The sequence below is a fragment of the Xenopus laevis genome, chromosome 6S (genome assembly GCF_017654675.1).
Source record: "Xenopus laevis strain J_2021 chromosome 6S, Xenopus_laevis_v10.1, whole genome shotgun sequence".
In the NCBI taxonomy this organism is placed as follows: Eukaryota; Metazoa; Chordata; class Amphibia; order Anura; family Pipidae; genus Xenopus; species Xenopus laevis.
The window spans coordinates 90,527,414-90,552,650 of NC_054382.1; the positions used below are offsets into that span (position 1 = coordinate 90,527,414).

The window sequence follows — 25,237 nt, forward strand, 5'->3', positions numbered from 1 at the left end:
TTGGGTGCAAAATTATATTTTCAGTGCAATAAATGAAAAACAACACTGTAGACATTTGGTAGAACTATGGCATATCTATAAAACTATAAGATACCTTCTGTGATTTGGAAATATTTTTGAAAATGCCTTCCCACCGGCAAGAATACGAGTCGCCGGTGGGATGGTATACAAATAACTTGTATATATAACGAAGTCGCCCGAAGTTGCCTCACTGGGAAAGTTTGAAATTCCGAAGCGATTTGTACGCCATCCTGCCAGCAATTCGTTGCCAACAGATGTGAAGATTTGTCCCTGGGCGACTAGTCTCCCTGTCTTCCATCACCCTGGGGGAATTGAATGTGATTTAGTGATATGTTGGTCAATAAGTACCTATGAGATTCATAACATAACAATAATTGAAATCGCTATGACTCATAGCACCGGCAATTTCAATTATGTCTAATTATGGGGGGGCATAAATACTAGCAGGAGACTAATCTCCTCCATAAATCTTTACTAGTAGGGCTGCTGCTATCCTGAGTATCGTGAGAAACAACACGGGCGAGTCTTCCCCATCCATAGAGGGAGCTTCCCATTCCCAGGGCCGCTCTGTGCTTCCCTCTCTTTGTTTGGGACATACGGGCACTTCAGCTCTTGCCATTTCACCCCCTGTGTGAGCTCAGGCCTTGGGCGCACCGGTTGTTTATGTTTCCTTTTCTTTACTGAGAGCCGAATCTCCTCCGGTCTCGGCTCCGAGACACGTGCTAATGGATTCCAGACCCGGCTATCCGCGAGGGAGCAGTAACCATCTCGGCTCCAACTCCCCGGCTCTGACTAGTGCCCAAGCGGCCCGTAGGCGGAAACAGCCCCCTAGACCGGCGGACTTTAAGTTACAGGTCATTATCATCGGCTCCCGAGGCGTCGGCAAGACCAGTCTCATGGAGAGATTCACGGACGACACGTTCTGCGAGGCGTGTAAATCCACAGTGGGTAAGCGCGGGCGGGGGGCACCTCCATGCTCAGACTGTGGCCCTCCAGCTGCAATATCGCTCCTATTGTCAACGACAGGGTGCTGGGAGTTGCAGTCATCAGGCTACAGGCTATTCACTAAGTGCCATTTACTAGCTGCCACTCATACAGACTTCATGGGCAGTGACAGCAACACATAATGATTATATCTGGTTTCTTTATGAATATGAACTGTAATAATGCAGTTGTATAGCCTGTATGCTGGTGCTTTATAAACATGACCTGCTTATGTAAAGGCTACTGGCACAGGGGGCATCTTGCTTATAACAGTCCATCTGTCACTATTCATAATGTTATTTAATGGAAAATGCAATGGCCAGTACACACCAAGTGGTCACATGAGGCCTTTGTGGGCAGGCAGCGTTCTCTGCTCCCTGGGCACCATGGGTTATATTTACATGCCCGCTAATTCTGTTGTATACATGGCACCCGTGTTACGTTGATAGTGATCCAAATGACAGTCGGTTATATCGCTTTAAATTAAACCAAAGCAAGCTAATAGAACTGAGGGGTAAATTTACTAAGCGGTGAAAATTCGCCAGCGACAACTTTGCAGCCATCGCAACGCTAATTTACTAAAATGGTAAGTTGCGTCCAGGGTCGCCAAATGCAGGCAAATTTTCGCTAGCGTTACTTCAGCAATCAGAGCGAAGATGCGTTAGTGGTCAATTATGCCAAGCGCAACTTCATTAGAGGTCTTCACTCAGGCTAATTTGCATACTGCAGGAAATGATAAAGTTACATGGACGTATATGTTGCAGCCAATACATTACATTACACAAATCCAGGGAACCTTAATAAAGAAAATAGAGTTGTTATAATGCCCTACACATGAGCCCACAGTATAAGTTTGTGCCATAAGTTAGAAAATGTATGGGGAAACCGGTTCCCCAAAAAAAATTTGAAGGCCTTTGGCAGGCTGTCACTCTGAAAAAAGGAAAAGACGCCAGCGTTTTTTGGGAACTTACTCCACTAAAAATACTCCACTAAATGTACTCCAATGCACTTCGCCTGGTCTGAGCTGGCGAAGGCAAGTCTGGCGAAAGAGGTAATGTTCAGTAAAATCTGCATCTTAGTGAATTTGCAGAGTAATGTCCATTCGCCAGGCGATAGTGCAAATGACCGCTAGCGTTTGTCTCTTTCACTAGCGAAGTTACACCGGCGCCCGTTAGTAAATTGGTGAAGTGCCTAAAAAGGGTAACGCTGGCGAATCGTCACCAAAGTTCGTCACTGCGCCCTTGAGTAAATCTGCCCCATAATATTAATATGGTGAGAGGTCAATGCACAGCTGCAGTCTTGCTCCCCTGCCCTTCAGCCTTCATCTTGTCACTCAGCAAGAGCACAACAGGGAGGGAAAGTGACAAATATAGCATGGGCGAGTGTTGTCATTGGTCAAGCTCTTAACCCTGTGGCCCGTGTTATTAAAATACAACTTCCAGTGTTCCACCACCTACTCACTGCTCTGTACTAAGTATTGGTGATGCCCAAACGCTTTTTTTTTTTTTTTTTCAGTGTTCATTTATGACTTGTCTTTGCTGGTAATCTAAGTGTACAATTGTGTAAAAAGTCATCTCACTTTAAAGGACAAGTAACATCATAAAGTAAAAATATTATATTTCTAACGTTAGCCTTTATTTGCTGAATAATAATGACTATAAAACATATTTTTGGATGCCAATCCCTGTACAATCCTTCTTGGCAGCAACATTCCTATATTATATGGGAAGCTTCAAATGACATTTGACCCTGGTTATACTCAACTATTGTCTGCTATATAAATCTGGATTCTATTTAATGTTATCTGTAACATAATTCATATATTGTGCCTTACGAGGTGGTGAGGAGAAAGATCGGTTTCTGCAGTGGTTAAAAACGCACCTCATAATGTTCATTTGGATAATGGCATCCCAACGATGAATAATAAGTTGGCATGGGTGATGTCTTGTAAGTTGTGGGAGATAACACAGAAATTAGTTGATGAACAATTCCTGCAGGCAGTAAAGTTGGCCATACACTATAAGATCCGCTAGTTTGGCAAGGTCGCCACTAACGGCTGCGCGATATCGGATGAATCCGAACAATCGGATTACAATACTACGAATGAGCTCCGTCGGGTCGCAGGACCACATCAACTAGCCGATGCGGTCCTGGATTGTACAAAGAATCAAATTTGACCGATCGATATCTGCCCAATTTTTGACCTGATATCGTTCGGGAGGTCCCGTCGGGAGCCCCCACACATGGGCAGATAAGCTGCTGAATCTGTCTAAAGGACCGATATCGGCAGCTTTAATCTGCCTGTGTATGGCCACCTTTAGTTATAAAGGGATTGTATGAGCCGTCTGGGAGCATTTCCAATCAAGGCAAATGGGAGCTCTTCAGTACTCTGTATATGTGCAGCAATAGGTTACCCAGGCATCTAGTATTTTGACAAAAGTATCGCAACTGTCGTGTCCCAATAAAAACATCTCCACAATAGAAAAGCTAGATATTTTATTATTTATTGTTGATCAATGTTTCAGAGGCTTCCTTCCCCACAGGACATTATTAATAACGTATTTTTAAACTGCCAACGTATCCTGCAGTGCTGCTTGATAGAAGTGTGCATATATGAAACATATTACAGATTATATACAGATATTGATACTGATGAGATGAGTGGCCGTGCCCATTTAGAGTTAACAAGCGAAAATAAAAGGGGGTATGAGATATAATGTGTTGGGATTATAGTCTGATTATAACAAACATTCTGCCCTCTAGATGTTTCTGAGTTCAGATACCAGTGCCTATTTAGGGCTGAGACAAACTCAGTAGCCAGCTACTTGTCATGGCTACAAAATGCCAGAAGATACACTGCCAAAGACAATACTGAGAATTGTCTCTACTAAAATACACATTCTCAGTATTGTCTATTTTGTAGCCTCAACAATATCATTGCTGACATCTCTCTCGTGCTCAGCTCAGTATCAGGAGCTTTATAATTGATTGGCTCTGTAGTGTTAAAGGAACAGTAACATCAAAATAAGTGTTTCAAAGTAATAAAAATATAATGCAGTTTTGCCCTGCACTGGTAAAACTGTGGTTTGCTACAGAAACACTACTATTGTTTATATAAAAAAGCTGCTGTGTAGCAACGGGGGCAGCCAATCAAAGGAGAAATTGCTCAGGTTACACAGCAGATAAATCTGAAATCTGAATCATCCCCTCCACAAGAGCTGTACTGACAAGTTTGTTTGGTTTTTAACTAATGAACACTGTTTCAAAGAAAACCTTTTAATTGTTTCACTGTGTTTCAGTTTTTAATGGATTTAAATAAAGATGTAATTTTACTAAGAGCCCACTAGAGGGCATCATTACCTCGTGTATAAAAAACTCAGCTGTAGCTAGTGAACTGCTAACCTATGACTAAGGGATAACTCCCGAAACGCGTTAGGTTTTTCCAAAAGGAATTCCAATAAACCACATTTTCAGAAGTGCCGTCTGTCTTTCGAGTCTTTGTCGTGTTTACAGTGGGGACACTGTCTGACTGAGCACCTGACCTGAGGGGAGAGCGGTGAGCATGTGCGGTCCTTTTTTGCTTTTCTTACACATCAGATAAGCTCTGTTGAACATAATGGTGTTCTCTGTTATCCACTATTTAACCTGTGCCATATAGCCTTTTTTCAATTACCACCATTGCTACACAGCAGGTTGTCTATATAAACTATAGTAGTGTTTCTGAAGCAAACACCGTTTTACCAGTGCAGGGCAACAGTACATGATATTATCATTACTTTAATACACTTTGATTTTTTTGGTGGTACTGTTCCTTTAAGTAAGGGCTCTGTAAAACCAGCAACCTGAAGGTCTGTAACTAAGGTTTAAGGACACCTAGCATATAATAATCTTTCCCCTACTGGATATTTTTTACCGGAGTTCGATAAAGTAACTTTTTGGGATATGTGCTCTGTAAGGGTCCGGAGAAACAAAGCCAATTGTAGGACAAAGTGGGAGCTGTGAAGTAGTTGTAATATTTTGTTTGGTGCAAGCCGAGTACCCTTACATTTTATAGAATTGTTTTGGAAATAAACAGCACAAAGTCAATCGGAGGTTTTTAGAGTCAAATAACGTCACCGGTTATCCTCCACAAAAACAGAACTTGAGCTTTTTGAAAAGTAAACATAAATTCAAGCAACTTTGCAATATACATCAATTAAAAAATATGCAGAATTTTCTTGATTTTTAATGGTTTGGGACATTTTCCTAAGCCTAGTCCCCTGCTCTCCTGATCTTTCTGACTACTTTGCTGAGCTGGCTGACTACTGTTACTTTGTATCAACAGCCATCTGTCCTCAGCCTGCATCCTCCAAACCCCACAATTCCCTGCACACGTGATTTTAATAAGGAATGGAACACTGTGTTTAGTCCCTCCTTCCCTGCCAGGATTTCCAGTGATGCAGAAAGAAAGTGATCCCCTGTGTTTGTTTCAAACAGGCTGTGACCTGATACAAGAAACACTGGTGATTACCCCATGGCAGATCAATTCAATGTGCCGTTCCATTTATTTTGTGACCATTTGCCTAAACTCCCTTAGTAAATAACTAAAAGCATTTTGAATCTCCTGCCTGTATATTCCGGCTTTTAAACAAAAGAAGACATTTTTAAAAAATGCTCAGAGGCTTAGAAAGACTTGTGCTGCCTGCGGGTGTGCCTCATATCATTTTTGTTCAAGACGCTTAGATTTTCTAGTAGGTTTTCATGGCCAATATGTTATCTACTAAACCAGCTACTTCATTTGTTGGAACTAGCATGCAAACACATGACTTCATGACAAATCTATTTGTAACATTATAGTGCCACATAGCTATCTGAGGTTCTGATAGGTTCTAGATTAATTTCCTCTGCAGTGAAATTGCTTCCGAGCTCACAAATTGTACACACACTGATAGACTTATAATACATTTACATTATATTGTTTTAAATGTATCCTCTCCTGCAGTTAAAGATTTGTGTTCACTATCTTTGCTAAGGCATAATTATCTTAAAATCCTTCATTTAGCAATTTTAAATATATTAGCACTTGTGAGTTTAGGCAAAGTTGTTATTGCTCTTTAGTTGTTTCTTAAAGGGATCCTGTCATCGGAAAACATGTTTTTTCAAAACGCATCAGTTAATAGTGCTATTCTGCACTGAAATCCATTTCTCAAAAGAGCAAACAGATTTTTTTTTTATATTCAATTTTGAAATCTGACATGGGGCTAGACATTTTGTCAATTTCCCAGCTGCCCCTGGTCATGTGACTTGTGCCTGCACTTTAGAAGAGAAATGCTTTCTGGCAGGCTGCTGTTTTTCCTTCTCAATGTAACTGAAGGAATCTCAGTGGGACATGGGTTTTTACTATTGAGTGTTGTTCTTAGATCTACCAGGCAGCTGATTTCTTGTGTTAGGGAGCTGTTATCTAGTTACCTTCCCATTGTTCTTTTGTTTGGCTGCTGGGGGGGAAAGGGAGGGGTTGATATCACTCCAACTTGCAGTACAGTACTAAAGAGTGATTAAAGTTTATCAGAGCACAAGTCACATGACTAGGGGCAGCTGGGAAATTGACAATATGTCTAGCCCCATGTCAGATTTCAAAATTGAATATAAAAAATCTGTTTGCTCCTTTGAGAAATGGATTTCAGTGCAGAATTCTGCTGGAGCAGCACTATTAACTGATTCATTTTGAAAACATGTATATTTCCCATGACAGTATCCCTTTAATACAAGTAAAAAACAGGAAAAGAAATTAATCACAGAGGGTTTCAATTATTTAGGCATTCCCCAGTCATAACTACTTACCTCTGACTCTGGGACAACATTCATCCTTTTTACTGAAAAGCGTGCCATCTTGGTGTGGTATTCCACACCGCCATCTTGTTTCCTGTCTCGGTATCTTTGCTGCAGCCCTGGCCTGGGCACATGCGCAGTTCAGCAGAAACGTTTCTCTGCAAATTCTGATTCTAATCTACTGCCCATGCACCCAGACCAGTTGCAGGGAATCAAACCATATTTGTAGTCGTGCAGGCACTCAAGAACCAATCATCCACACAGACATATAGATAAAACCAGTGTTTCATTTAGGTAATCATGGCATCGCAATTGCAGGGAATCCCTATGAAAGCAAGAAAATGTCAGTGCAGCACTCACCAGAATTGTACACTATGTATTTTTTAGTGAAGGGAAGTGCCAGGTGGTGTCTAAGGACATGTCTAACCACCAGGGATTCTCCATTTCCTTCTCCTTTAAATCATAGGTTAACCTTCAAGTTAACTTTTAGTATGTTAGAAAATGGCCCATTCTAAGCAACTTTTCAATTGGTCTGCCTTTTTATTTCCTATATTTTTTTTTTAATTGCCTTCTTGTTCTGATTCTTTCCAGCTTTCAAATGGGGGTCACTGACCCCATCTAAAAAAAATGCTCTGTAAGGCAACAAATGTATTTTTATTGCTACTTTTTATTATCTATCTTTCTATTTATGCCCTCGCCTATTTATATTCCAGTCTGTTATTCAAATCAACACATGGTTACTAGGGTAATTTGGACCCTAGCAACCAGATTGCTGAAAATGCAAACTAGAGATCTGCTGAATAAAATATTAATAACTCAAAAACTGCAATTTATAAAAAAAAAATTAAAACCAATTGCAAATTGTCTCAGAATATCACTATCTACATCATACTAAAGTTAACTCGGAGGTGAACAACCCATAATGAATTGCATCTCCAAATGCAGCATGTGCATTGTTTTACTTTATATTTGCCTTGTTTGATCCTTACATGTTTTCTTATTTTAGGTGTTGATTTCAAAATCAAAACTGTAGAACTAAGAGGGAAGAAAATTAGGTTACAGATTTGGTAAGTAAGACATTTAATGATTCTGTAGGCATGTTATCATGTATTTCTGCTGTAATTAATTTTAACATTAAAGGAGACATAATGGATGAATGAAAAAAACCCTAATTTTGTAGGCATTTATAAGTAATAAATGGTGCTGCTTTTACATGGTGCTAAAAATGTATATTATCTTTAAAAATTGCCCCTTTATTGGTGCTTCCTATAGATGTTCTCTGGTCCCTGTCTGTGTTTCTAATGAGGGGTGGGAGTGTCCTAACGATCCCTGCCAGAAGCACAGTAGGAGGGGGACAGCCAATCACAGCCCTGCAGTCACACAAGCACAGACATGTTTCAGTTCCCTATCAGGTCCTGCTAGCTGCTGATTGGTTCCTGTACTATAGTACAGTGAGCTGAGAGCCACTAGCTCCCCTGCACAGCCTGGGAATTCAGGGAGCAGGAAGTGGAAGAGAAGGGTGGGATTATTAGTTTTTACAGAAATATTCAATCAATCAGCCTGAAACACTACTTTTTGAAGCACAATTTTTCTATATATAAATGAGTATAATGCACTGGTGCATTCTTATTTTTTACACCAAATGTCTCCTTTAATGGGAAGGGTAAACAAAGTAACACTGCATGCAATTTGTTCACCTACAATGTTCCAGTGACTTTGCACAGCTCATTGGTGTACAGAGGGGCTGGCTGTACAGAAGTGCAGTATTTAAGGGTTCTGAGACAAGATTATGGTGTATGGGTCCTTTGTCAAAAAGGGTGCAACAAAAATGATTTGACACAAAAGTCAAATACCCTAACCACTGAGACATTTCTCCTTCATTCCTTATAATTCATACTTGTGTAGTGTTCTGTTTTTATTTGTCTCATTTAACACTACATGCTTTCTGCATAAGTAACAATGCAATTAACTATTATGGTGTAGACCAGTGATCCCCAACGAGTGGCTCATGAGCAACATGTTGCTCACCAACCCCTTGGATATTGCTCCCAGTGGCCTCAAAGCAGGAGCTTATTTCTGAATTCCTGGCTTGTTTTGTTGCATTAAAACCATGTATACTGCCAAAAAGAGCCTGTAGGTTGCCAGTCCAGATAGGGTGCTACCAAATAGCCAATCACAGCCCCTCCTGGTAATTTTCATGCTTTTGTTACTCCCCAAGTTTAGACAGCTGAATTCCAGGAAATGTAAATTGTTATGGTTGTTAGGGATTATTTATATTAGCAACTAGCATGGATTGATTTTGAAATTAAGGTGGAAGATTTAACAGCAGAGGGACTGAAAATGTAAAAAAAGGGAAATAAATAATAACTAAACTGAAGCATCCCTGTTGATCAGTGGCCCGTGATTAACAACCATACAGCATTTTTAACTGCAGGAGGAAAAAGGCAGAATAGGAAGGTTAATAATTTAAAAACCATACCAAAAAATGAAGACCTATTGCTTACTATGGATCTATGGATCTATCTGTCTATCTATATGTCATATGAAAATGTATGTATCGGAGAACTTTCCCTTTAAGGTGCATATTTCTTTATGGTGTTTTTCTCAATAAATTCACTGTCTGAAATAAAGCCGATATGTTCATCAATCCCATGGAAAACCTACACTGTTTTTATTCTGTCAGACCAGAATTCTATTATCAGGTTTTATTATTCTGAGAGCATGAAAAAAAGGGGGAGAAGAGAGGTTCTTACAACCAAAATCATGTTTTTTTTGGTATAGCACAATAAAAACTAGGACAGCAGTGAATATAAAAAATCACGTGACTTTTCGTCATACAGACAAAGGAGTCAAAAAAATGCACCCGTGTGCTGATCGCATGGGTCTCTTTCCCCCTCATTACCCTAATTTACATATGCAAGTTAGAGTTCAGATTCAGGATTCGGCTGAACCTTTCACAAAGGATTCAGAATTTGGCCAAATCCTAAAATAGTGGATTCGGTGCAACCCTAGTTTTATGTGTATACTTTTTTGCCGCTTCTTTGGTAATGTTTCAAATATTATTTATACATGAGCAATATCACATGCAATGATTTGTTGCCAAGAATTTAGTAAAACCTCTGGCAGCAAAATGCCACTGAAGTGAAGGAAAGTGATTCCAAGCAATTGCCTACATTGCTAAGGTTCAGGTGACTGTCATAGACGTTATTGTTGCCTGCCAGCAGAGCTGCTTACCCCTCAGTTCTCAAAACAGATAGAATTACTGTGTTTACCATTGTCCTGAGGGGTCTACGAAAGAAAAAAATATTTTTTAGTCATTTCACATCTTGCCTAGCTCTCTAAATATTAATATACATATGCTGAAATACACACCCTCATTGTACATACTTGCCTGAAAATAGAGCACAGATTCCCCTTTTAGTAGCTGCAGCAAATTACTCATGTCATGAGAATGAGGGTAGAGTTTGTTATGACTGTGAATCTCTCCTAAGGGCCTTAAAGGTGTGATTCACCTTTTAAGGTAACTGTTATTATATAATAGAACGCCCAATTCTAAGCAACTTTTCAATTGGTTTTGATTATTTATTTTTTATAGTTTTATATTTGCCTTTTTCTTCTGACTCTTTGCAGCTTTCAGATGGGTATCACTGACTCCCTTCTAAAAAACATGCTCTCTAAGGGCTAGTCCACACGAGGAGATTCGGGGAGATTTTGTCGGCTGGCGAATAATCGCCTCGTCTTTTGAGCGACTATCTCCCCGAACTGCCTCAGCGGTTTTCCCCATAGGCTGCAATGAAAAGTCGCCTGCCCAAAGTTGCCTCAGTGAGCCTTGTGTGACCTTACCCTAAGGCTACAAATGTATTGTTACTTTATATTACTGATCCTTCTATTCAGGCCCTTTCCTTTTTATATTGCAGTCTCTTATTCAAATCAATGCATGGTTGCTAGGATACTTCAGATTGCTTAAGATGCAAACTGAAGAGCTGCTAAATAACTCAAAAACCACAAATCATAAAAAATGTTCTCAAAGGTGAACAACTTTAATGTGAATGATAAACAGTGTCTGCAAAGAACTTTGTACAAATGTAGCTGTTCTATAAATACAGGATAACAGTAATGTATGTATTAGTGGAAAACCTGGAAGTACCTTTTACTTTTTCCCAGATCTTTATATACAATTTGCTTGAGGTTTCCATACTTGTAACCAATATTAAGGTCTAATTGGTTAGGTAATGGTAAATAAACATCTGCTATCTGTAACTGGAAACCTTTTTGGCACACACAAAAGCAACAGAACATGGCTCTGCTTTGTCATTGCTAAATATTGTTGTTATACTCTTAAAATATAATACATAAAGAAATGCTCGTCTGTAAAGAGCCCTAAATCATTTGACCCTAAAATATGCATAATTAATGCTGTGCCAGCAGGAATCCATGTTTATATCAGTTAGGCCTTATTCATAATATAATTACAACTAACCCAATTCTTATATTTCTGCCCTTACAAGAAAATCTGATAAAGGACTCCTCCACCCGAAACCTATTATTTCTAAATGTAATTGCTATGAAAAGCAGTATCTGTCTGTTTTCTGCACTCTTGGCTTTGACTCCTGAAACAATGTTGCAAGCCAGCTGATAAAAGCTCAATACAAATACAGGGGGATGCCTGATATGTTTTTAAATCCAGAGACAGAATCAGACACTGCTTTCTATGGCCAATTGCATTTACAAAAAAACTTTAAACCATTGATTTTTTTATGTATGCACGTTCATCTTACCATTGCATTCCATGTGTTTATTGGCCAGACAAGTTACTTGATTGCTTTACTGTCTCCCACACAGCAGTTCCTTGCTAGTATATATGTACCATGAGAAGTTAAAAAGGGTTTTTTCCCTTTAAGAGGTACAGTGAAAAAATTGATTTTTGTAAGATTATGCAATCAAAGTTTAAACATTCTTCTGTGAATGAGAGAGAAACACTGAAAGGTGAAAGGGTGGAAAGAAAATGTAAAGAATAAAATGAAAAGCCCTTCTGCGTCATTTAAAAGAAATAACAGTGTAATGAACCACATTCATAAACCTGACATTATTATTATTATTTAAAAAAGGGGAAAGGTAGGCAATGGCTTATAATAACAGAAAACATTATTCTTCATATTCATGTTAAAGCAAGTTTCAATCAGCAGCCCTCTATGGTCATGGCTGTTTTTTTTTTTTTTTTTTAATCAACTAAATTTAGCAAATTGTAATAGTTTAGAAAAAATAGTTTAGAATGCTCCTGGATCACTGAGTTGCCAGACTGCAACACTAGAGACAGGGAGGGACATTAAACTTAAATTTTGGGAAAATGGAAAAAATAAAAGATGGAAAGCAATTGAAAAAAAAGAAATCTCTTTATGGTGAAAAATCTGAAAACAACTGAACTGAACAAATTCTTTGGCAGTTGAACAAAACCAAAGAAATATAAAAAATAGCTTGCAAAACTAACTATAACCTTTAAGAGTGACTATGTATATGCATCTTCTAGGCATGCTCGATCTTGGCTTCTCTCTTAAAATGCCTTTTTTGTAGTTTTCTAGCACCCAACTTTTAACATTGTGTATCCATCTGAATGTTTATGTCTTCACAGTTTTCCCATTCATTAAATCTTCTTGTCTGTCCATTCACTGTGTTTTTTTCTTTTAATCTCACCATGTGGTTGTTGTGCTACCAACTTAACTGGCGCTAATTCAGTGGCTTCACCGGCCAGCTCTTGCTTGATTGTATGTGGCATGTCTTGGTCCCTCATCTCCTCCAGTGTTCATGTCTGGAATGCTGTGCCATATAACATGGCTAACATCACTTAGGAGCAGTCACTCAGTCAAGAAACAGGTAAACTCTTGTGTGTTTTGTTTTGTACCCTGAACTGCATGTAGAATATACACTATTCAATTGCAGTTATGCTTTATTAACATTACACTATACATGGTTTCCCAAAGTGTTCCAGAATATTAAATACATTTTACAATTTCATATAAATTTGCTCAGAGTTGGGGAGGCCCATTTTATCAAATTTCGAATTCATATGACTTTTTTTTTAACTCTAATAAACTCGAATATACTAGAAACTTGAACAAATATTACCTACCCGAAAACTTGATTCGAATGGAATTCGACTAAACTCGAATAAAGTTTTTTTCTCTGAAAAAAACTCAAATGTCAGGAAGGCTATTAACATTTTCAAATGGGTCACTGGACCTTCTCCCATTGACTTATACATGGACTCTGCAGGTTTTAGGTGGCAAATAGTCAAATTTTTCCAAGGGTCAAGGTTTGATAAATCTCAATTTTCGGATTTGAGTTAAAATTCGAATCGAGTTTGGATTATTCCCAATTGGAATTTGAGTTTTGACCCAAAATTTTTTTAGAAAATTTGAATTTACAATTCGACCCTTAATAAATCTGCCCCTATGTGTGCATTATTTGAAATGGATTAAGCTACTGCCACAAGTACTATGTTTAATTGTTTTTCTACATGGGCTGGCTGTACTTTAATATGTAGTCTGTGTTACATGCCCTATAATAAAAGAAATCTGTTTTCAGAGACGGCTACAAGTTGCTGCTGAAATATGAGCAATAATATAATAGTACATAGCAACATTTCAGGGGCTTTGCCTGACTCCTGGAGTCACCTGCCATTTCAGTCTAAATAATTTTGAAACACAAACTCAGGCAGTTTTTACAACATTCATTTCTGAGATTAAACAATCTGCAGCATGTTTTTACACCACTGATGTAGCGTTCTTTATTAGAATTTCTTGTGTGGCCTGTTTTAAGTTAAAGGGATCCTGTCATCAGAAAACCTGTTTTTTTCAAAACGCATCAGTTAATAGTTAATACTCCAGCAGAATTCTGCACTGAAATCCATTTCTCAAAAGACCAAACAGATTTTTTTAAATTCAATTTTGAAATCTGACATGGGGCTAGACATTTTGTCAATTTCCCAGCTGCCCCTGGTCATGTGACTTGTGCCTGCACTTTAGGAGAGAAATGCTTTCTGGCAGGCTGCTGTTTTTCCTTCTCAATGTAACTGAATGTGTCTCAGTGAGACATGGGTTTTTACTATTGAGTGTTGTTCTTAGATCTACCAGGAGCTGTTATCTGGTTACCTTCCCATTGTTCTTTTGTTTGGCTGCTTGGGGGGAAAAGGGAGGGGGGCTGATATCACTCCAACTTGCAGTAAAGAGTGATTGAAGTTTATCAGAGCACAAGTCACATGACTTGGGGCAGCTGGGAAATTGACAATATGTCTAGCCCCATGTCAGATTTCAAAATTGAATATAAAAAATTCTGTTTGCTCTTTTGAGAAATGGATTCAGTGCAGAATTCTGCTAGAGCAGCACTATTAACTGATTCATTTTGAAATTTTTTTTTTTCCCATGACAGTATCCCTTTAAGTTAAGTGAGCTGGCAACATATGGTATTCATATGATGTATAGTACATCAGGGCTGCTAATTCTAAACTGGAGGTTTAGTGTTTCTTTTGCCTGAGGCTAAAATAAAGGGCAGTATTAATACATTAAGGGCAGAGATGCACGCTGCTATTCTGGGAGATTCTTCGCCCCGCGACAGATCTCTTCTTCGGGCGTCTAAACCCCCCCGAACTGCCTTCCTGCCGGCTAGAATGTAAATCGCCGGCAGGATGGTACTCTGATCGCTGCTGCTTTCCGAAGTCGCCCAAAGTTTCCTTGTGAGGCAACTTTGGGTGACTTTGGAAAACAAAGCGTTCTGAGTGCGCCGGGAAGGCAGTTCGGGGAGATTAGTCGCCCGAAGAAGAAACGATTTTTTTGGGCGAGTAATCTCCCGAAATAGCAGCGTGTGTCTCTGCCCTAAATAGCCCAAAATATATTAAAAAGAAATAAAGATGCGTTGTGGATGGGTGATAACATAACATTTCCTCCCAGTAATAATTACCCTGAAAGGGAAATTCTCTCTACCAAGCCAAAAGGTGCAGTGATATTTGCTTTCTTTGTTTTATCTGCACCAGACAAGTAAAAGATAACTGCTTCCTGGCAATAAAAACCCTTCAGCATGTTTGCGCATATGTGAAATTGCATAATGGTTTCATTTACACTTATATTCCTGAATTGCTGTTGTGCGTAGCAGTCATCAAATAATGTAAGCGCTGCATGAATATTGCCTTAATATAATGTGGAGAAAATTAGGAGCGCAGTGGAATGGCTTCCGCCAAATGCCGCTGTGCTTTCCTATTCACACCAGTTAAAGCTTGTATTATTTTACAGATGTTTCATGAGTAGTGTCACCATGTATTTTATTCATTCATTTTCGTATATGTTTTTATAAAGAATATTGTGTCTGTTTGGAATCCCCCACCCCCACAGTTTTGCGTTATTGTTTTGCCAAAAGAAAGAAGCATCCCAAGAAAGAGATGGGTAGCACCAAGAAGTCTTATAGTGTATTTAATGAGATCATTTAATATACAAATCTATCTAGCACAGAAATAAAAATGTTTGCTTATATGTATTGTCCACTTCTCAGCACCCATCCAGAGTTCTTTTGTCATTTTTCCAGGACAAATCCACTGCCCTGAATGGTTTTTGCAGGCTTCACTGTTCACTTCATCAGCAGGACATTAGCTTATTGGTATTGTCGGACTATGCCCCTATTAAAATTAAAGGATTAATAATGTGTCTTTGCTAATTGTAACACTAATGCCATGGCTTTAGACAATGATGTTCTTTCTTCTGATGCCTGGCAAGATCTTACAGTCTATGCTTGAAACAATATAGACATTGTGAAAAGTCCTTTCTGTAGGTGTATTGCTAAATACAGTAAACTCATACACTGTTCCATTGCTCGGAAACATAGAGGCTATTATACTTCTATTTTCTTCTTCTGTTTTATAGGGACACTGCTGGCCAAGAAAGATTTAACAGCATAACCTCTGCCTACTACAGGAGTGCCAAGGGTATAATATTAGTCTATGATATCACAAAGAAAGAGACATTTGAAGATTTACCAAAGTGGATGAAAATGATTGATAAGGTAAGAGTAAGGAGGTATGGATGTATTTACCTGATTTTATTGTGCTGGATTTGATATTTTATGATTTTTGTTTCAAGCCCCCTTACGGTCCAACAACTCTACAGGGCCCCCTTTAGCATGACACTGATAACGTTCAAAATAATGGTTGTTTTATACCCTTAATCTTACTAACCTTTATGCTGGGTTCTTATGAGTATCTAGCTATGGTCACCAACCAGTGGCTCGTGAACACCATATTGCTTACCAGCCCTTTGTTATAGCTCCCATAAGCCTCAGAGAAGGTGCTCATCTTCACATTTCTGGCTTGGAGGCATAGGCACAAGTATACTTCCAAACAGAGCCTCCTACAGGCTTAAAGTCCATAGGGGTTGCTCAATAGTTAATCAGATTGCTAATTTAGCATTCCATATGAGTTTTTCTCATACTTGTGGGGCTCCTCAACACTTTCCACATTATAATGTGGTTCACAGGTAAAAGGGTTTGGGACTGCTGATCTAAAGCAAATAGACATAAATGGCCTAACAGTTGGACCCTCCCAACTGTTGCTGTAGGCCCCCATAGAACAAGATAGTTTCATAAATTCTAGAATGAAGCAAAACACTCACCATAGCCTCTGCAAGCAGGTAGAGCTGCAAACAGTAGATTTAAAGTTTCTTATAAATAGTATACTCCTCATTATGTGGGATGTGTTCTATTAAGGGCTGAAGTCATTCCAAACAGAAAGCTCAACTTTTTGCATATTTATTATTTTGTCTAGCTCCAGTAACTCATCTTACCTGGTGTACATGCAGTAAAAAAACAAACAAACAATGAATAAAATGCAATAATGCAATAGTTTTTTTTTTATTTGTCAAGTATGCTTCTGAAGAGGCTGAATTGCTTTTGGTTGGAAATAAGCTGGACTGTGAAACTGACAGAGAAATTACAAGGCAACAGGGAGAAAAGGTAAAATACTATGCAATACTATATTATGCTATATCAGTATTTTGTATAAGTTGCTATTTAGCCGTATTATTGTACAGGTACAGGTCTGTTATCCAGCATCCTCTAGACCTGGGGTTTTCTGCATAAGGGACCTTTCCATTAATAGGATCTCCATACCTTTAAGTCCAATAAAAAATTCATGTAAACATTTATTAAATAATAGGATTGTATTGCCTTCAATAAGGATTAATTATGTCTTAGTTGGCATCAAGTACATGGTACTATCTTATTTTAAAATTTTAATTATTAGATTAAAATAGACTATGGGAGCGTGCTGGAAATGGATCTCATATCTGTACATAAGTCTGAGCCCTAAAAATGTACAAGTAAAATAAGTGCCATTGTTTAGGGGTGTATTTAGGAACAAACTCAGTATTTCTGTTTCTCCCTGCTCATTGTGTATTAGAGGTGCTTCGTCCTTGTCCATTTTAGGGGGTTAGGAAAATACAAGTTTTTTTTAAATGAGTTAATGAAACTTTTTTTCTGTTAGAGAAGTATGCTTTACGCCACAATACCTCCATTTTTACACTTTTCTCTTTATGTCTTCTTAGTTTACACAGCAGATAACTGGGATGCGATTCTGTGAGGCAAGTGCCAAGGACAATTTCAATGTAGATGAAATTTTTTTGAAATTGGTCGATGACATATTAAAAAAGGTATGGTAAACCAAATTTGCTTTTTTATAACTTTGCCATAAAATGTTTTCCTTTATTAAAGAAGTTTTTACATAGAAGTGATGGTTTATGATTTGTTTAGTCAAGCCCATAATATTTTGGAATTCATTTTAACCAACAACCAGAGAAGTGATTTCAAACTGCAGAACTACAACAAAACAGTTAAAATAAAGTCAGCCCAAACACACCTGCAAAGAATATGTGGATGTCAGCACAAATCTGTGCAACCCACAGGTAAACCTGCAGGTCACGGGTTTCAATTTCTGCTCACTAGAGGTAATCTATTCCAAGGTATTGAAGTTTGTATAGAATGTTATATCAAGAGGAGTTCTAAGGGGGGACAGGTTTTGGAGCCATTTTTTATAGTATTTAGCTAAACAGATCCATTTAGTACAAAGAGAAACAAGAAGAGCTGGCACTGTTAAGGACCTCTTTTCCTGAGTGCCCAGACAATTTATACATCATTAAACCTTTTTTTACCTCCTTGAATTTAGATGCCTCTGGAGCTTGTACGGAATGAACTGTCCAACAGTATCCTGTCTCTTCAACCGGAGCCTGAAGTTCCACCAGAATTGCCTCCACCCAGACCTCCTGTCCGTTGCTGTTGATTTTATTTCATGTTTTCTGTACTTCACACATAGCAGAACAGTGACTGCCAGTCCCTGTATCTTGCAATACTACCCTTATGAAGGTCACATGTTGCACTTCTTTAGCAAATGGTGTAAATATGCAAGCAAATTTACCCAATCAGGAGATGGAATTGATTTTGGCTCTCCCTTGCTCACTGGAACAGTACATCAGAGTTTGCACAATACAGTGAATGTGTGTTGAAGTGATACGATTTGCCCATTAGCCGCAGCGCTGTACATCAGTGGTTCCTGTAATGCACTTTAGAACAGGCTCCACTAGCTGTGTAGTTGGTTAGTCATTTCTGCTAAGGCCTGACATGCTGCCTGGTATCAAATCGTAATAGCCTTTTTTTCTCTTTATTGTATTTAGACTTGTATATGGTGCTTTGCTAACTATATTATCATGTTCAGATATTAAATGCCTGTAAGGGCAGTCCTTCCATAAACAGTATTATATTCAGTTTATTATATAATGCAAAGTACTTTTTTAATAGTGTATACAGTTACTGGATCTGCCATGGATATTACATTTCCAGTAGTTTGTTTAAGTATTATTTATTAACGTTGAATTTGTTTTAAGAGTATTTGTTATTTTCACTTCAAGCATAAGCGTATATTGCAATCGTTCGACTTCTCTCGCTCTGTATGAGCACATTAAAATGTGTCAATCAAAGTAGCATGTGGCTTGTGTCCATACAGTATTGTATGACATAGACAGTCACACGAGATGGCACTCCAACGTCCAACAACATTTTGTGTGATGCAGCTGAATATTGCGATATTAAAGGGACACTGCTGCTACAGCACAACATATTCTATAAGTAAGTGTTCTTATAGTCACATATATACTTGTAAACATTTCTATATAGCTAAGGCATTATGCAAAGAATTGGTTTTAACATTTGAGAAGTTCATTACATATACTTTCCCATATAAGTTACTGAAACTGTTTCATATTTATAAGCTGTCTTTTATTTTTCTTAAAGAGGGAAATTTTTTGTATCCAATTTGAGCATTATTTATGTTCTCTAACAGTGAAAGATTAGCCTACAGTGTGCAGGTTAGTTATTCTTAAGGTATTGGCATATGAGTGAGAAATAGCCTTTGCTGTTGCAGGCACCCTGGACAATAATAGTGTCTCGAGATGGACTGTTATTGCCGTCTATTTCAGCTGAGTTAAGCATCATAGGAGCTTCCACTTATATTTGAAAATGAAATATATTGAAAGAAAAGGAATGTTCTCTGCACCCAAAATGCTACACCGTTTTATGTCACTATCCACTTAAGGGTAATATGTTAAATAGGAAATATTTTCGTCTCTGTTAACATCCGTTTTGCTCCACTGGATGTCAGAAGAGCATACATCATATTTCACTGCAATAATCAGCCTATTGACTCAAGTGGTTCAAGCTCACTGCACAATGATACGAAGGAATGTGACATATTAACTTGATTACTTGTAATGTATAGTAGATCTATTTCTCAAAAATCACTAAAAAAAAAAACATTGTTCCTAGTGAACGCAACAGAAAAAATGTGTTGTCTTTCTTTTGACTTACTAATGTATGCTTTTAACTTTGCCACATTTTTTGGCGTGTCCTTTTTAGATGTGAGGTTTGAGAACAAAATTGGGAATACTGAACCTACACATGGCATATACCATTCTTTAACAATGGTGGATTTGTGAATTACATGTTTGAGATACTTTATCTCTTATAATAATGAGAAAACACTGTATGATCCATGAAGGGTAAAACAGTGTCAGACACAGTATACATTTGGCTAAATGGGTTACTTGTGGATTTGGATTCTTATAGTCTTTCTAACCAATGAAGTGAAAATAAACTTTTTTATTTATGAATGGTGTATCAGAGAATCTTTTTTTCAGCTGCGAGATTACAGATCCTTATTTACCACTCTATATGGTGCTCAATTTTAGTTATTATTCATTGTGCCCTTTGGACTAATGCCACACGAGGACTGATCTTGGGCTGTAGAAAAAAAAATTACAGACTGCTTCCTTCTTTGCCTGCCCCTTAAACCATTGCATATGTCCAAGTGCAGGCACATACAGCCACTTTCGGTGCTAAAATGCAAATGCTTGTGTTGCAGCCCTTTTTCTGAAAGAGAGATCAGCCCTTGTGTGGCATTAGCTGATAGTTATTGCCCAGCAGATCTGTAAAAGCTGGATGATCACTGGTTTAACATCTGATCAAGGCGGTCCATGAAGCAGATTAGACTTCAAAGTAAAAAAAATAAGATTAAACACACTAAAAAAGACAAATAGATTAGAGTAGGTGGCTGCTTCATTATAGGACCTCTAGTTACTTTCTCATAGTCTTCCAAATCAATCTCTATGACAGCTACATATTTAGGTTGGGTTGAACAAAACCAAAGTTTATCAAGTTAAACCCCTCCAAACCACCCCAGAGCACTTACTGTTATGTTCAGAATTATAGCAGTCCGACATCACTAACCTGATCAATCACTGTTTTTGGAAGAAATTATATTAATACATGGAAAATAATTTACTAGTAGGTGTAGTAAAGTATTAGAGAACCAACAGACCCAACAGTCATGACATGCATGCTGCTGATTCTGTGTAATCGAATCATTAATTGAGACTTGTTCAAAATAATAACTTGTTCCAAATAATAGCAGTATGGAGTTAAATTAGTGAAGTCAATCATTTTGTGAAAAAACAGGTGTCAACTGCAGCCCTTATTTAAGGAAAGAAGGCAGCAAATGTTGTTCATGCTGGTTATAGTGCATTTCTATGAGTAAAATTGGTAATTCCAGTCATTGTTCAGAAGAACAGCGTACTTTGATTAAAAAGTTGATTGGAGAGGAGAAAACATATAAAGAAGTGCAGAAAATGATAGGCTTCTCAGCTAAAACGATCTCAAATGCTTTAAAATGGCAACCAAAACCTGAAAGACGTTTTGAAAAAGGGAAAACTACCATTCGAATGGATAGAAGAATGGCCAAAATGGCAAAGACTCGGCCAATGATCAGCTCCAGGAAGATCAAGAAGGTCTAAAGTTAAGTGTTAGTACTGTTACAATTAGAAGACGCGTATGTGAAGCCAAGAAGACCCTACTAAGTCCCATTGTTGAAAAAAAGACGTGCTGAAGAGATTACAATTTGCCAAAGAACACATTGACTGGCCTAGAGAAATGGCGCAACATTTTGTGGACTGATGAAACCAAGATTTGTCAGACGACCCCCAAACACTGAATTCAAGCCACAGTACACTGGGAAGACAATGAAGCATGGTGGCACAAGTATCATGATATGGCGATGTTTCTCATACTATGGTGATGTGCAGCAGTTCTCAGAATAGAATGTTTCCAATGCATTTGTGTGTATGGAAATAAAGGCTAAGGATTTTGAGCTTTAATCCCTTTTAAAACACACTGCTATTATTTTGAACACAGCTGTATGTCCCTAGAAATGAGTAGCAAGTACAAGAACCTTGTTCAGGTGATCAATGATAAGCTCCCTATGTCCCAAATTATGAAACAAGTGTCTTCCCTTCAAGTCTTGATTGCTTTAGCTCAAAGAGGATCCAGGCTCTTATATACAGATATCCTATGCAAAGTAGTACATTGATCAAATCAGCATAGATTATGGGGCATATTTATTATGCTGTGTAAAATGAAATTTGCTGAGAAAAAAGCTGTTTAAAATAAATGGTGAATTTGTCATGGCGTGTGTATAATTTTACACCATGCGAACACTTTGACACAGTTATTTTACATAGCATCCAGTGGAAGCCAGCGAAACCTGGCCTGTATATACCTCACTGTTTTTTACACAGCATAATAAGTATGCCTCCAAAATTTGCTTTAAACTGCCATTCATAATGCAGGGCCTTTCCCCTCCTATGGCTAAAGGCAAGAAGAGCAGCAGCTGAATGATGGAAAAAAAATTTTTAAAAACAATTCCTGCTGCTCATGTGTTATGATGACATGCGTTCCTTCATTGTAAATTGGTTTGACTGATAAACGTGGTTAAATGATTCAACCAATTTGGTCATTTTCAGTTGGCATCTTCCCATATTGTTCTTATGCATGCATAAAATAATCTGGAGTTTCTTTAGTTATTGTTGGTACTGTGTAATTTGCACTTTCGTCACTAGAGGGAGTCAGCCCCTAAGATTGTCTGTAGTATATTTCCTGGGAAGTTTTGGGTAGAGAGGGAAGATCCAAGGCCCTGTAACCCATGTTGGTTGGTTGTAACCCATGTTGGTTGGTTGTTTTACATCAAGAATGGACAACCAAAAAGCCAGGCATGTACTTTCCCAGCCAAGGTGGAGCAGGCTGAACATGCAAAGTATTAACAAGTGACCGTGTACAGTACACCAATAACAGTTCATCTGATAAGTGAAAGGCAGCTATGCCTGGTATCAGTGTCAGTGGTTACCCTGCTAAGAAGTTACCTCCCAACTTTCTGTGGGACAGTCCCGATTTTGACAGCTCAGCCTGCAGTCCCAGGTTTCTTACAGAAAATTCACAAATTTCTCTTTGATCTCCTGCACTAACGCCAGAAAAAGATACATAGTTTCTAAAACTTAATTGAAATATTAAAACTATAATAATAATTTTTGGCAGAGAACCCAGTACCGTCACTGCTCTTCCATACATTTGTAACAATTTGAGATAAGCAGGTTTCTTGGGGAAACTGAGACACAGCTTAAAAGGCAATTTCAACTTCAGTAGCAAAACTGTTATAACTCACAAAACATGGTCCTAAAACTCCTAGAAATACAATCAAACTTGATAGGTAGTGGATGTGGCCACAAAAGGGGTGTGGTTAATTTTTTTCCGCTGTGATACGTGCACCTGATGTTTTTGTCCCTCTTTACATTTTCCAAATGTTGGGAGGTATGAAGTTTAGCAGGGGGGGTGTGGTGCTGGTGGGAGGTATGAAATTTAGCAGGGGGGGATGTGGTGCTGGTGGGAAGTATGAAATTTAGCAGGGGTGGTGCTGGTGGTGCCAGAGACAAACCAGAGATAAACAGCAATAAAGCTCAGATTAGTCCTAAGAACTGGGAAAGCTGCAAGTGCATCAGAAGTTGTGCAGTATAATCCAGAACACGGCAGAAGTAACAGGGAGAATAGCACCTCTCAGGAGTATGGATACCATATAATTTCTAAATTCAGCAAAAGGTATTTTAAATGCATGTTGCGGCGATGCACTGATCTCATAGAAATCGAATCACAATCAATGCAGCCATTCTAGCTGAATTTTCAGTTAGTGTCCTTGAATTTTTAAATGATCTGGGAACCCTAATCTGGAGTGGCCATTTCAGGCAGCTCTGCTGTTGGGCTGCATCCGGGTCACACGATCTAGAAAAGAGACAGTAGGGAATTGCTATACATGAAGCAAAGAGAGTAACACATATTTATTATTTAATTATGTTGGCTTTGAAGAAGCCAACATACTGTTCTACTAGTTTTTATTTGATATTTAATCTGCACTGCCGATGCTAATCTTCCATGTTACCTTTACCAGGTTTCTTAGATTTGTGCATGGGGTGAATGTGACCCCATTTGCCGAAAACAGTGTGTAGTTTGCAACATTTTGTTTACTCTTTATATTAGAGTTTATGGGCTTTTTTTTGTGGCGAAACACGGCAAGATATTTTGCTCTTCCTTACAGTGAGGATGGGTGCAGTAATTCTGATCTACTTAAAGGAACAGTAACATTAAAAAATTAAAGTGTTGTAAAGTAATAAAAATATAATGCAGTGTTGCCCAGCACTGGTAAAACTGGTATGCTTGCTTCAAAAACACTGCTATTGTTTATATAAATAAGATACTGTGTAGCAATGGGGGCAGCCATTCAAAGGAGAAAAGGCTCAGGTTGCACAGCAGATAAGCTCTGTAAAACATAATGGTGTTATCTGTTATCCACTATTTAACCTGTGCCATATAGCCTTTTTTCCATTTCCACCATTGCTACACAGCAGCTTGTTTATATGAACTATAGTAGTGTTTCTGAAGCAAACAGACCAATTTTACCAGTGCAGGGCAACAGTACATGATATTTTCATTACTTTAAAGCACTTTCATTTTTTGGCGTTACTGTTCCTTTAACTCTATTGACTACAAAGCTAAGAACACACACACTGGTACTCAGATAATGGATCACTAATAAAGCAATCACACCCTATTTACATAGAAATAAATCATCTAATGATTATTTTCATCCCACCATTTGGATGTGCTTGGTGAGAGTTGCAGCACAGTTAATATCGCATTTGTTGCGCATGATAAGATTTGTTCTCCCTCTTATGCCCTGTGAGTAATCCTCTTCTTGGCAGGCTGCTGCACAAGTGAGGCTGACAATACAACAGCTGTTCTAACCCCCTGGGTCAAGTTTATGCCTCACATTCCAGCAAGTTTAGCCTTTATTTCAAACCACCCTGGCATTTAGCTGCACCAGAAACAAATGAGGTTACGTCTGCAAATTGACACAATAATGTAATTCTATGCTGTGAGTGATGATGAAGGCTTTGTGAGATCGCAGCCCTGTTTCTATGGAGCCGGAACTCTTACTGGCCTCACTTATAAATAAGAAAAATAGGTCCTTGCCGTTCTTTTCATATGCATTGTTACTTTGTGCTGCTTTAACTTATTCATTTATTTTCTTGTAATCATATACGCATCTTTTCCAATCTATGAAGCTATGGAGCCATGCAGGTAACAATCACCCACTTTGCCTTTATCCAGCTTTCTTATATATATTTCCTATCTTTTTTTTTTTTTTATTATATAATCAAGTAAAGTCAGCAATTTAGTCTTTCAGGCAATATAAATTTACCTAAAACTCCTCTACTCAATCAACGAGGCATGCTTTGAAACTACATTCCTATGAAAGCATTAGTCTAAGGTTGTCCATTTATTCCACAGGTTCAATAGCAATTGCATTGGCCCATATATTACGTTGCCTTGCGGTTGCATATGCATGGTCGTCCATGAGCAGAATATACAGTACAACAGCTTGAAACAATGTAGTAGCCTTACTGTTCTATCATCATTTGATAGATACTACCTAAAATGAAGGATGCACCGAATCCAGGATTCG

General features: G+C 38.3%; 1 protein-coding gene across 1 annotated transcript; it reads left to right on the forward strand.

Annotated features, from left to right (window-relative positions):
• Window positions 1–482: 482 nt before the first annotated feature.
• On the forward strand, window positions 483–20,006 carry rab12.S (RAB12, member RAS oncogene family S homeolog). The gene is made up of 6 exons (XM_018223637.2): window positions 483–969; window positions 7,820–7,880; window positions 15,720–15,858; window positions 16,714–16,803; window positions 17,394–17,498; window positions 18,011–20,006. The coding sequence occupies exons 1-6, from the start codon at window positions 747–749 to the stop codon at window positions 18,122–18,124; spliced, it is 732 nt and encodes a 243-aa protein (XP_018079126.1). The 5' UTR covers window positions 483–746; the 3' UTR covers window positions 18,125–20,006.
• The last annotated feature ends 5,231 nt before the right edge of the window (window positions 20,007–25,237 follow it).